Below are 12,776 nucleotides of genomic sequence, written 5' to 3'. Positions count from 1 at the left end.
AGAAACAAATATGATAAAAATACAAAAGAAGGATATGAATTCTTCCAGTTTCCTAGTGATTCGTTTCCCAGAAACATGTAGTCTTACAAAACACTTTTAGAACAGATAAGCAATTAATCAAAATGGCAGCATACAAAACATCTTTACCCATCAGATAAATGCAAATGAAAACTGTATTGAGATATTAACTCTTACCTGTTAGAATGACTATTATAAAAATTAATATTTGCAAATGCTCTCAAAGATATATAGAGAAAGGACTGGCCCTCTTAAACTGATGATAGAAGTGTAAACTAGTACTGCCATTATAAGAAAAGTGTGCAGAAATTCCTCAAAAATCTAAAACTAGAGGTCCCATATGACTCATCTAAGGTATTCCAAGATATATATTTGAAGGATATGAAGTCAGTGTACAAAAGACATGTCATTGTGTCACTATTCAAAATGTAAAAGTATGTGATTGGCCTCCATGCCTGTTAACAGATTAGTAAATATATAAAATCTTGTTTGTATACATCAAAGAATATTATTCAGTCATGTAAAAGAATTAAGTTATATTAATTTTAGGAAAATGAACAGAACTAGAGGTCATTATGTTTAAGGAAATAAGCCAGACAAAGAAGGATAAAAATCACATGTTTTGTCTAATAAATGGAAATTACAATAAAACATATGAATAAAAATAATAAAAGGAAAGTATGAGGGTACTAGAGGAAAGACAGTGAGTGGGGTGAGAGAAAATAATAGGGAGGGTTGAGAAGGTAAAAATGATATAAGTAGCACTAAAAATGACACAGTTAAACATAATTTTGTACAACAAAAATGTTTAAGCAATTATGATTTTTAAAATGATATTAAAACACAAACATAATATTGAGTTTGGTTCTGATTTTGTATTTTATAACTCATTAATCTACTTAAAGGAATCAGACCCATACACTGTGTTGTAAGAAGAGAATCCTTGTTATTACATGATCAACAGATCCAAACATATGTCAGTTGTGTGCATTAATAGTTGTTGTAACAATATCACTCTTTTTTTGATGACCCATAAGGCTTGAAATATTCTACTACTGAAAGATAGACTGGAATGTTGCAGATGGGGGAAGAAAAAGATAACGAAAAGAGAAGAAGGTCGATCAGAAAGAAGAAAATAAAACAGCAACAAATGAAAAAGAGCTCAAATTCTGTTGATATTATTTTAATAACTGGTCTGGTGGAGTATTGGAGCAGAAGTCTGAGAAAATATTTGTGGAACTGTGAACAGAGACACAGGGAAGAAAGGAAAATGAAGATTAAAAGCAGCTATAAGAAAGTTGGAACCTGTTAATATACTGACAGTTCGCTTGTATTTGAATGTGAACTAATACAGCAGTTTTGGAAATCAGGATGGATATTGTCAAAAAAAGGTAAAAACAGAAATTCCATTTGACCCAGATATTCCTCTCCTGAGTATCTTCCCAGGAGAGTTAATATCATACTACTAGACTAACACAAGCGTACATGTATTTATAGCAGCACAAGTAACAATAGTTAGACTGTCGAAGTGATCTATATGCCCATCAATAGATGAATTATATATATATCAGTAGTAGTCAAAAAAGGAATAAATTTGAATAAATTGAATAATTTGTATTGAATAATTTGAATAATTGAATAATTTGAATAATTTGTATAAAAATAGATTGAACATCAGACCATAATAAGTGAAGCGGGGCATGGTGGCACATGCCTGTAATCCAAGCACTCAGAAGGCTGAGAGAATCCCTCAGAGGCAGGAGAATCCCTACAGTTTCAAGGCCAGCCTGGGCTACAAAGTGAGCTCAAGGCCAGCCTGAACTGCACAGTGAAATCCTGTCTAAATATATATACACCACAGTCATGAAAGGTTAAATATAGCAGGATTTCTATAATGTGAGAGATTCAAAATACAAATAATTTAAAGAGAAAAATAAAGAACCATGTTGGAAACAAGAATGTAGATTCTCAAGAGATGGAAAGGAAATCCGGAGAAGAAGAGAGTGAAGAAGATGGAAGGATATGGGAAGTAAAAATTATAAATATAAAACATGTAAATGTAATAAACCCCAAACCGAATTGTATCACTATGTGTCCCAAATAGTTACTAATGAAAAATAAATTAATTAAAAGTACAAAATCAAAATATGAACCTAAAAATGTATAATAGCAACATAACTGTCTTGTATTAACACTTTAATATTAACAGTTTAAATGGAATTTCAGTCTTCACAAAATAAATATTTATCAATATAAGACTAAAATATGTGATATACAATTTTCTAAGATTCCTTACCAAAGTCATAATCTATTTCCCACTAAACACTGGGACAGTTCTCTATAAAACTGAAGAATAGATGACATATACACCAGTGATAATATGGTCAATTCTGTTGTTCATGCATTATAAAGAAATGTGGTCAAAGTAGCACAACAAAGTTAAAAAGAAAGGCATTTTGAAATCACAAACCAAAATGTCTCAATTGTTGTGGCCCTGACATTGGATCATTATCACAATACAAAAGCCATGATATCTGAGTTCTAGGTACTACCTTCCACATGTACATATATAAAAGGTTTATACAATGATTTGGATAGTCCACCATGCAAATTTCATAGATAGAAGTAATCTTACAAGAAACTGTACACATATAAAGAGAAATTCCACAAGTACATATCAACTTTGCACACTTTCAATAAATACAGGCCCTGGATAGACTGCAGGTTTATACAACCAGCCCAGTGATCTCAGGTCAGGTCAGTCATTAGACAGAAAAATTCAGTCAGGATTCAAGAATGGGAAGGAACTACATGGGTCTGGCATGGGGAGGAGGTATTTTTAATTACCAGAGCAAAAAGCATGGAATGTGAGGGTTTAACAGGAATACAATTGAGACAGGAATAAAAATGTTACCAACCAAGATAAGTTGCAGATTGAATGGATTAACTGCTGAATTTTACCAGAACTTTATAGTATAGAATTATTGCCAATACTCTCCACTTCTTCCATTAAATTGGAAAAGAAGGAACATTACCAAATTAATTTCTTGAAGGAAATTACTGTAATACAAAGTCCCACAAAGACTTAAAAAAAATGGTTTCAGGCCAGACATGGGGGCACCTACCTGTAATTCCACCACTTGGGAGGCAGAGGCAAGATTGCCGAGACATTGCAGAACCAGCCTAGGCTACATAGTGAGATCATGGTCAGCATGAGCTACATAGCAAAACCCTGTCTCAAAAACAGCAATAACAACAAACATAAAAGGAAAACAAACAAAGAAGAACGCTCCAAATCAATTTCCTTATAGAAAATAGTCGCAAAAATTCTCAAGAAGGTATTACAAACAGAATAAAATAAATCAGTAACAGAAATGTACCACATAAAAAGGCAAGAATAAAAATTATATGATAATACTAATAGTTGCAGATAAAGCATTTGACAAAACCCAACTTTCATGCTGTATATGTTACTTTATATGTGTGTATATATATATATATATATATATATATATATATATATACATAAAGTATATATATATACATAAAGTATATATATATATATATATATATATATATATATATATATGTATGTGTGTGTTTGTATCTTTTTTTATAAAAACAGTCCAAGAAAGATCTTATCTTAAACTGAAAAAGGATACATATGACAAACTCACTACCAAAATAAAATAAATGGGAAAAACCTAAAAGAATTTCTCCTAAAATCAGTAATAAGCCAAGTATGTACAATAGCACCACACGTTTCAATGCACTACTCAAAACTTTAATCAGACAAATCAAGAAAAAGACAGAAATAAAAGTTTCAAATAAGAAATGAACAACTCAAACTATCTTATTTGCATATTACATGATCCTTTACATACAGTACGCAAAACGTCTACCAGTGGAGTCTTAGAGCTAATTAACAAATTCAATAAAGTGGCAGGATACATAATCAGTACACAAAAATGAATAGCATTCCTATACCTGAAGAATGAGCCCGAGAAATAAATCATGAAAACAATCCCAATCAAAATACATTAAAAAGTTAAATACTTAGATATTAACATAACCAAAGAAGTAAAAAATTACATTGTTCTGGAACAAGAAAATTGGAGAGGATGTCAGAAAATGCAAAGATATGCCCAGTTCTTGGACAGATAGAAGCCATACCATCAAAATAGACATTTACCAAAAAGGTTACACACAGACATAATGAAATTCTCATAAAACATTATAAACTTTTTCATAGAACTAGAAAAAAAATACATTCTGAAATGCGTCTGGAATGAGAAAAGTCCTAGAATAATCACCAGAGTAATCCTGAGTAACAAGAGAAAGGTAAGAGGAACTACTATCCCAGATTTAAAGCTGCAATATTAAGCTACAGTAGTAAAAACACCATAGTCTTTGGCAGGTGCTTAGATCCTGGAAGTATTCTTACCAGTGGATTGGTCCATTGATTATTTAATAATTAAAATTGCTGTTAGGTATGGGGCATGGCTGGAAGAGGTGTGTCGCTGTGGGTGCGCCTTTGGAAGATGTATGTCTTGAAATTCTCCTTTTTGTCTCTGATTTCTGGCTACCATGAAGGGAGCAGCTCTCCTCCTCCTAATTCTTTACCAGGTCATTTTCCCTTGCAAACAGCCAACCATGGATTGAAATCCTCAAACTGCAAGCCAAGGTAAACTTCTCTGGCTTTAAATATTGGATGTCGTGATTTTTTTTGTCTCAATGTCAGGAAAGCTACCAATATACCATCACCTATTTTTTTTTTGTCTTGTACAGAAAATGCAAGTTTGGTGAAAAGAAAGATAGACACATAAAGGTTTAGTGCTTTCTTCCAGATGTGTTTGTACCATATCTCCATATCAGAGTGCTTAATCTGAGTAAAACAACTGAGTGTTAAGTGCAAGGTCAGGTTAGATGGGAAATAATACAAACCTTGCAAAATTATGATTTCTGGGTGAATATGAGGTGTGATAACTGTTCTAAAGGATATTCAGAAGCACATAATTGTAATCATTTGGAGCTCCAAAGACAGCGAGGGCAAGATATAGTGAGTGGTTTAAGAAATGGATAAATAAAACTATGAGAACAGAACATAAGGTCAATAAATATGACCTTAAAACCTATGTAGAGAAGGCACAGATGGGACAAGTGAAACAGTTGGAAAATGTAGTTCTCAGTAGTCAGTGTCTAGGGGAGCATCCATGAGCATTGAACAGTTTTTCAGTCTCATGATAATAAAAGAATTACTTTCTATAATAAAAACCAAGTCCTTCCCAAATGTGCCTCAAAGGCATATTATAAAAAAAGTCTGATTCATTATTTTATAAAAATGATATTTGGCTAGTACTTATCAGTTATGCCAAATTCCATTTGAAGATTGACTCTCAAAAAGTCACAGTTCATAAAATTGTGTGTATTAGAAAAGATTTTTATGAGACTCTAAATACAACATGAAATTTAATGTACTGGACACTTAATGTGCCACTCTAACCTAGAGACCACTATTATGGTGCCAAGCCATTCAAACTTATGCATATGAAAGAATTCAATTTATGAAAATACAAGAATTCCTATGAAAGAGGCTGACCCAATTTTCAAGGGAAAACAAAAGTGATCCTCGAAAAGAAAATAAGAAATTTATAAATACAACAATATCTTCAGCAAATTATATCAAAACTTAAAGGAAGTCAATTGTAATGATCCAAAGAAACTTTAAACTGAAATGGTATATCTGGAAATAGCATCAGAGAAACATAAATTTTGTTGGCATAATAAAAACTTATAAATAATGTTTCAAAATAGATTTTCTGTGTGCATTGTTGTTTGAGACCTCATATATTGTGTATGTCTACAATATTTTGTAGGATGCACTAATCTCTAAAGCAAGAGTGAGGCTTCATTATCACAACCACATTTGCCAAATGGATCCACTCTGTTGATGCAGTTGCTTTTGAAGCAACTATATAAACTGGATCTAACTGAAGACAGCATTTTCTTTTAACTTAATATAAAGGTAAGGAAATGATTTGTGATGGATTAACTAATGTTCAATTTGTAACACTAAGTAGAACTAAGTCAGCATGGCTCTGGTTGTGGAAGAACCAACAGAGGATTGTTGCCAAGAGCATTAAACGAGCACTGGAAGGAAAGATGGTACATTATTGATTCTCCTGGTAAACCTTGTCATACCAGTTTTCCTGATATGAATTCAGCTGTTCTCATCCTCTGATGATCTAGGGTCCTCACTGCTACGTAGAGGATGGCTGTGATTCTCTTTGGGGGAGCTCTAGCTCTTATCTTGAGCTTCACTTCCTGGTTCCAGTGCAGATCCCTCAATTGCTGGCACAGATCCTTTATCCAGCTGGAACAGACTTTCTAGATTCTACCACAGACATTTGGGCATATATTGTGTTTAATACATTGCATCAATTTGAGAAGTATAGAAGCTTTTAACGAAGTAATTCAACAGTTCTACATCCTATGGTGTAAAGAACATTCCCTTACAGCTCTAGGATGGAGAAGTTTATAAATTTAACTGTTTGTTGTGTCAATTTGAGAAGTTTATAAATTGAACTAAGTGACTCAACAGGAGGTCAGAGGCCTCACTTGGTAAATATCCTGAGCCTGTGCAAAAGTAGGGCACAGAGAGGATGTGAATGCTACACTCATCCAGGTTGGATATCCTGCATAAAATAAAAGTAAGAAAAGAGGCTTGTTCCTTCCTTTTCTGTTCTTGTTTTGCTCTCCTGCTGCTTTGAACTGTTGTCTCCCTGTACCATGCCACCCTATCTTACAGCCATCTGATTATAAACTGAAACCTGCACAAACTGTGAGCTAAATAAACTTTTCCTCCTTTAACTTTGGGTGTCAGGTATTTTGTCTCAGCAATGAAAGAAAAATATCCAAGACAGCATTCCTAGTGCAAATCCTTGATACAAACTTGCATGAGACATTGTCATGGGCTCTAGACCTCAAGCTATTTGTGGAGGATATTTGTGGAGGAAATTTGTGGAGGATACTGTCATGGGCTTTAGATCTTCAGGTAGACTCATTTGGGACATTGCTGTGGGATCCAGGACCTCAGCTGGACTCTTTGCATCTCTAGTGGGTTAACGGATTGCTTGCACTCTTCTGCATTTGACTTTTCAAGAGAATATTACAAAATAATCTTATAAATTATTGTGCTGTGTTAAATCTATTCCCTTGAAAACCCTGACTACAACATGACTTATGATGATTTTTTACTCTAAAGCAGGAAAAAAAACCTAAATTTTCCTCTAAAACTATTGGCTAAAATTTTCTGCTTTCAGGCCAGGGATTTACCTCAGCGGTATAATCACCTGCCTGGTAAGCCCAAGGTTGTGAGTTCAATCCCCAGTACCAAAAAAAACAAACTAAATTTTTTTCTAATTTTTGTTAGTCAGTCAGAAAATATACACCATTCTAAGCTGCTGATAGCCATATTACAGCAAGCTTTAGGATAAACCAAACAGCAAAAAATAGAAGGCAAATAAATCTAGGTTTTTGGTGACGTTGCTAACTATATTTGCTTTCTTTGTTTTCAATAGCAAAGTAACACAGACTAATTAATTTCAGTAATACATATAAATTTAAATCAGTGTGTCACCAGGGATGATTTTTAATCTTAAGTATTTCCCCTTGGCTTGTAAATGTCCATCTTACCCTGACATCATTTCCTTTTGTGTATTTGTGTACCAATCTCCTCTTATAAAAATACAGTTGTATTGGATTAAGACTTATATGTAAGACTATGCTTACCCTAAATACAACTTTAATGGTCATCTCTATAAATAGTCACAATCTGACACATTTTGCGCTAGAACTTTAGCATATGAATCTGACTGGTACATAATTCAGCCAATAACAGCTAATGAGTATATTAAAGCTATAAAAATTATATTTTTGATATACATTATTAAAAATATCCTGAAAAATAAAAAATAAAAATATCCTTTTACTGTAAATCTATTTCAGTTGGCCATCTTATTATATGTAACTGACAACATGCTAAGGGATGTAATATCATAAAGTTATTGATTATTTTCAAAATTATACTGTGCAAAATTATATACAACACAAAAGGATACAAACAATATCAAAAATGAGATCACTTTTTGAAAAACTGGATGCAAGTTAGACAGAAATTGCAATCATAAGCCAGACCCAGTGGTGCATGCCTATAATCTCAGTACTCGGGAGGCTGAAGTAGGAGAATTGCTATAAGTTTAAGTCCAACCTGGGGTATGTTGAAAAAAATATGCACAATCATATTACTGGCTAGTGAACCCACACTTTTAACTACTTATAAAAATGCACCAACTGAAAGGGTAAATATGATCCAAATGATAAAATAAATAGATATAGCAAAAAAAAGAAACTACTCAAAGGGAAATTTTATTGTTTGATCAACCTTTCATGCCTGGTAGCCTGAGAAATTACTCATTGTTAATGGTTAATTATTCATTGTTAATGGTTGTTAAATTCTTATCATCTTGTTTTGAATTTCTATATTGCCATTGTTTTTTTTTTTTTTTTTTTTTTGATGTTGCTGTTGTCATTTTGCTTTTGTTGTTTTTAATTTGATTCTCAATTTTCGGGTCTATGAATGTCTAAATTTTCCGTAATGACATTAGTGTCTATGTAATTACTATATTATTATTATTTAGGACTAATGGGGGACAGTGGTCCCTCTATTTAGGTAATGATTTTTCTTCTTTCTCCATGAATGGTACTAAATTCATTCTATCAATTTTCTCTTTGCATTTTATACTTTAATATGTAAATCACTATTCTTTTTCCTTTTTATCGGTACCAGGGATCGAACTCACGATTGCCTGCTTGCAAGGCAGGCGCTTATGCCGCTGAGCTAAATCCCCAGCCCCTACATCACTATTCTTGAGGGCCAATATCACTTTAAGATATTTGTTCTCTTTGAATGAAATACTAAACTATGCATTAGTAAATTTTTTTGCAATAAAACAATGTCGCACGTTGTTTAACTTTCCAAGTAGTAAAGTAAGTATTGGGCCATCATATGGAAAGTCTATTGCTTAGTGTTAATTTTGATGATGTCAGCTACTGATTTTTCTTCCTTAATAGTTGTTTTCAGATACTATTGCAGGCAGCTGAGTTAGTTAGAACTACTATAGGCAGTGAGACAGGACTAGGTCCTCCAAGGAGCCAACGCAGAAACCCAGATGCCTTGCAACTAAAGGGGAGACAGACACTTCTGCTGTGGGCCTGGCCTCAAAACAAAAGGTCAAACAAATGCCTCCATATCTTAAGGGCTGATATTGTAAATAGTTCTCTTTCACCATGAGAAAGTCAGAAGTCACCATTCCAACCCCCTAGGGAAGAGACATTGTTCTCTAAGAATGCCTCCTTTATACATAACTGGCTTCCACATTTATCCCCAATTTAAGCAATTTTACTGAAATTATTAATCCTATTGGCTAACTATAATTCTGTCCAAATTTATGTTCCTCTACCTTGCGAATTCCCAGTTTCACCCACCTTAAGCCCATCTTACTCCAAGATTTAACTCTATAAATGTCCCTGGGAAAGACAGAGTCCTTGGCTACCCGCTGAGGACCCCTTTTCTCTCTCTCAGACAAAGGCTTTCTTTTTCTAAATATTCTACTCTTAATCTTCCTTGTTCCTAAAATTCATCCTTTGATTTTAGAGAACACCAACTCTACTGGACACTGCAGTTCAGGAGTTTCATCCCACTGTATCAATACCTTTAATTAAGAATGTGACAATTATATTACTTAAATTTCCTTGTGCATCGAAAAAAACCTGGCTTGCTGGGACGCAACATATCATAGAGCAGAAGAATAACACACAGGATTTTAAGAAATGAATTATTTATTTGTTTTAAATTTTAGAAATTATATTGGCTAGTTTTTTCTAATTCTACTTATAGAAATTCTTAAAAGTATGTATTAACGAATATGTAAGTTTAGGCAAAGAAAGGAATCTGTACATAATGTCACTGGATTAAGATAGACATACGAGATTACCTTGAATATTTATCTTTAACTATGAATATAGACAAAACATATGCTATGTAAATGTAATATATGTGTGAACAAGCATACATTTATGTATGTATTAAAGAATTTCTATCTCACTAAATGTGTGTTGATACTGTGTTTCTCGCTAATTTAAGTGTAAGCCAAAAAAATGACAATTTTCAGAAGGCAGAAGGAAGACACAAAAGGAAGTGACTAAAGGATATGAAAGATCTATTCACAGAAGGATCAAAGAGCCACATACAAGTCTCACTATTCTCAATTTGAAAAGAAAACAAAAATCTCGGAGGCCATCCAGAGAAAGCAGAATGCCCACATAAAAACTTACCATAATGGGGAAAATATACAGGAAAAATAGAACAGCAATTTCAGTCAAGGAGTTGACAGAAAGGTTTACAAAAAAAATTAATGGTTTAAAGGCCGTATCATGAAGAAAAAAGATAAACGTGGTAGCTTTCTCACCAAGAAAAAATTCGGAATGGTCCCATTTTCTCGCCTCTCCTAAGAATCCTCCCCTTTCAGCTCTGGCAAGCACACATTCTACTGGAAAGTAGCCCGCTGATCTTCCTTCTCAAGTGGCTCTTAGCAGAGGCTGCAGCAAGGTGTCCGAATTGGGCACATAAGTCTCCCGAATCTCTGCTGTGGACGCCCAGCAGGGCAAGACAATTGGTGGGGACCAAGAAGAAGAAGGGGGATGGGCTGGAATCCGGCAGGAGATAAGGGGTAGAGTTGGGCGCCAGGCTTTGAGTGGGGTGGGGGAATGCCGTGGGCAACAGGAAAGGGAGTGGCTTTAGAAACCACGCAAGGATTTGAAAATGAGCTCAGGAAAGCAGGAGAGGTGGGCACCAGGGAAACCACTGAAGTGAGCAGGGGTCAAGTGAGTCATCTGGGGCACTCACACAGGACAGTGGGGCTTTGACAAGGTGGAGAGATAGGTGATTTGCAGAGGCTCTAGAGTGGACACCAGGGGCAGTTCAAAAAGTGGGTACTGAAAAAACAGAAGTTTCTCTTTTCCCTTCTGAGATTAGAGTTCTTACTCCCAGGCAGCACTACCTTCTCTCCAGCCCTTCTCTCCAGCTTGAAGGGGGGACTAAAGGGAGGAGGGACTGAGAGTGAGAGAAAAAAAAAGAAGGGGGAGGGGAGACAGAGAAAGAGACAGAGAGAGATACAGAGAGAGAAGGAGAGAGACAGAAAGAGACAGAAAAAAAGATTGAAAGAACTAACTGCAGGCAGCTGCCAGTATACTTAGCATTGCTGGCAGGCTCCAAGGGAAACAGCATTAGGCTCAAGAACAGAACCATCACTAAGGGTGAAGTTGACCTTATGGCATACTGGGTGTTTGCCTGTATCCTGTCTCCTTGTCTTTGCAGGCATGAAGACCTCCAACACACAAGAGGCCGAAGGACAACAAACCAGATCCTCTGCAGGACGAGCCACTGGGTCAGCAAACTTCACAAAGAAGAAATCATCCCAGAAGAGGCAGAGAGGCAGACCTTCATCCCAGCCCCGCAGAAACATCGTGGGCTGCAGAATTTCTCACGGATGGAAGGAAGGCGATGAGCCCATCACCCAGTGGAAAGGGACCGTTCTGGATCAGGTGCCTATAAATCCCTCTCTTTATCTAGTGAAATATGATGGAATTGACTGTGTCTGTGGATTGGAACTTCACAGAGATGAAAGAGTTTTGTCTCTTAAAATTCTTTCCAACAAGGTGGCATCATCACAAGTTAGTGACGCCAACCTTGCAAATACCATAATTGGCAAAGCAGTGGAACATATGTTTGAGAGTGAGCATGGTACCAAGGATGAATGGAGGGGGATGGTCCTAGCCCAAGCACCTATCATGAAAGCCTGGTTTTATATTACCTATGAGAAGGATCCTGTCTTGTACATGTATCAGCTTTTAGATGACTATAAAGAAGGTGATCTCCGCATCATGCCAGAGTCCAGTGAGTCTCCACCAGCAGAAAGGGAGCCAGGAGGAGTGGTTGATGGCCTAATAGGCAAACATGTGGAATATACCAAAGAAGATGGCTCCAAAAGAATCGGCATGGTTATTCACCAAGTAGAAGCCAAACCTTCTGTGTATTTCATCAAGTTTGATGATGACTTTCATATCTATGTCTATGATTTGGTGAAAAAGTCCTAAATGTTGGGGTAAAATTTCCCACATTTGTGGAAATAAATCCATAATTTGTAGAGATGCCAAAAATGCTGCCTTTTACTGTATTGAAAGTCTAGGGGTCCCTGATGACCAGCATAATTGTAATTTTGTTCTGAAAAATACAAATTTATGTGGATGTGACATGCTGTGTATAGGCACTTTCTCTTAAAAAGTTTGGGTGTGTTTGGTGGATGGGGCATGAAAAGAAGGAACAGCTGTCAATTGAGTCTGTGAATAAAGTGCAGCAAAGAAACTATCATCATTCATCTGAAAATGGACTGGCCTTTAGCTGGTCTGGTTAAGGGGGGAGGACATTGGGGGGGACTAGTTATGGGCTGTAGGGAAAGAGAGAGGATGAGGCCACTGTTTAAGAACAGGAGAAAAGGGATCAGGAAGAAGGAGGCTTCCCGGAAGAGGGACAAACTATGAAGGGGAAACATCCAGGTGGGAGAATAGCAAAGGATAACAGAGAGTGAGATCTTGGAGCTTGGAGGAAAGCAAAATGAACTGAGTAGAGAGGGCCACAA

The 12,776-nt window shown here is 35.7% G+C and overlaps 1 protein-coding gene across 3 annotated transcripts; it reads left to right on the top strand.

The window, feature by feature from the left end:
* The first annotated feature begins 10,596 nt into the window (after positions 1 to 10,596).
* LOC100721370 (spindlin-2) lies at positions 10,597 to 12,505 on the top strand. 3 transcript variants are annotated; one of them, XM_003461748.5, is made up of 2 exons: positions 10,597 to 10,754; positions 11,456 to 12,505. In XM_003461748.5, exon 2 carries the CDS (start codon positions 11,458 to 11,460, stop codon positions 12,232 to 12,234), a length of 777 nt encoding a protein of 258 aa, XP_003461796.1. In that variant the 5' UTR covers positions 10,597 to 10,754; positions 11,456 to 11,457; the 3' UTR covers positions 12,235 to 12,505. The 3 variants fall into 3 exon arrangements, with proteins under 3 accessions (XP_003461796.1, XP_013011542.1, XP_063102058.1); XM_013156088.3 differs by having other exon boundaries at positions 10,735 to 10,808; XM_063245988.1 differs by lacking the exon at positions 10,597 to 10,754 and having other exon boundaries at positions 10,761 to 11,682; positions 11,797 to 12,505.
* Positions 12,506 to 12,776: the final 271 nt, after the last annotated feature.

Source organism: Cavia porcellus, unplaced genomic scaffold (assembly GCF_034190915.1).
Source record: "Cavia porcellus strain 051 isolate PalLab524CR breed Dunkin Hartley unplaced genomic scaffold, mCavPor4.1 scaffold_3, whole genome shotgun sequence".
Taxonomy (NCBI): Eukaryota; Metazoa; Chordata; class Mammalia; order Rodentia; family Caviidae; genus Cavia; species Cavia porcellus.
Note: the sequence above shows the minus strand (reverse complement) of the source record. Positions and strands in the feature narration are given on the sequence as shown.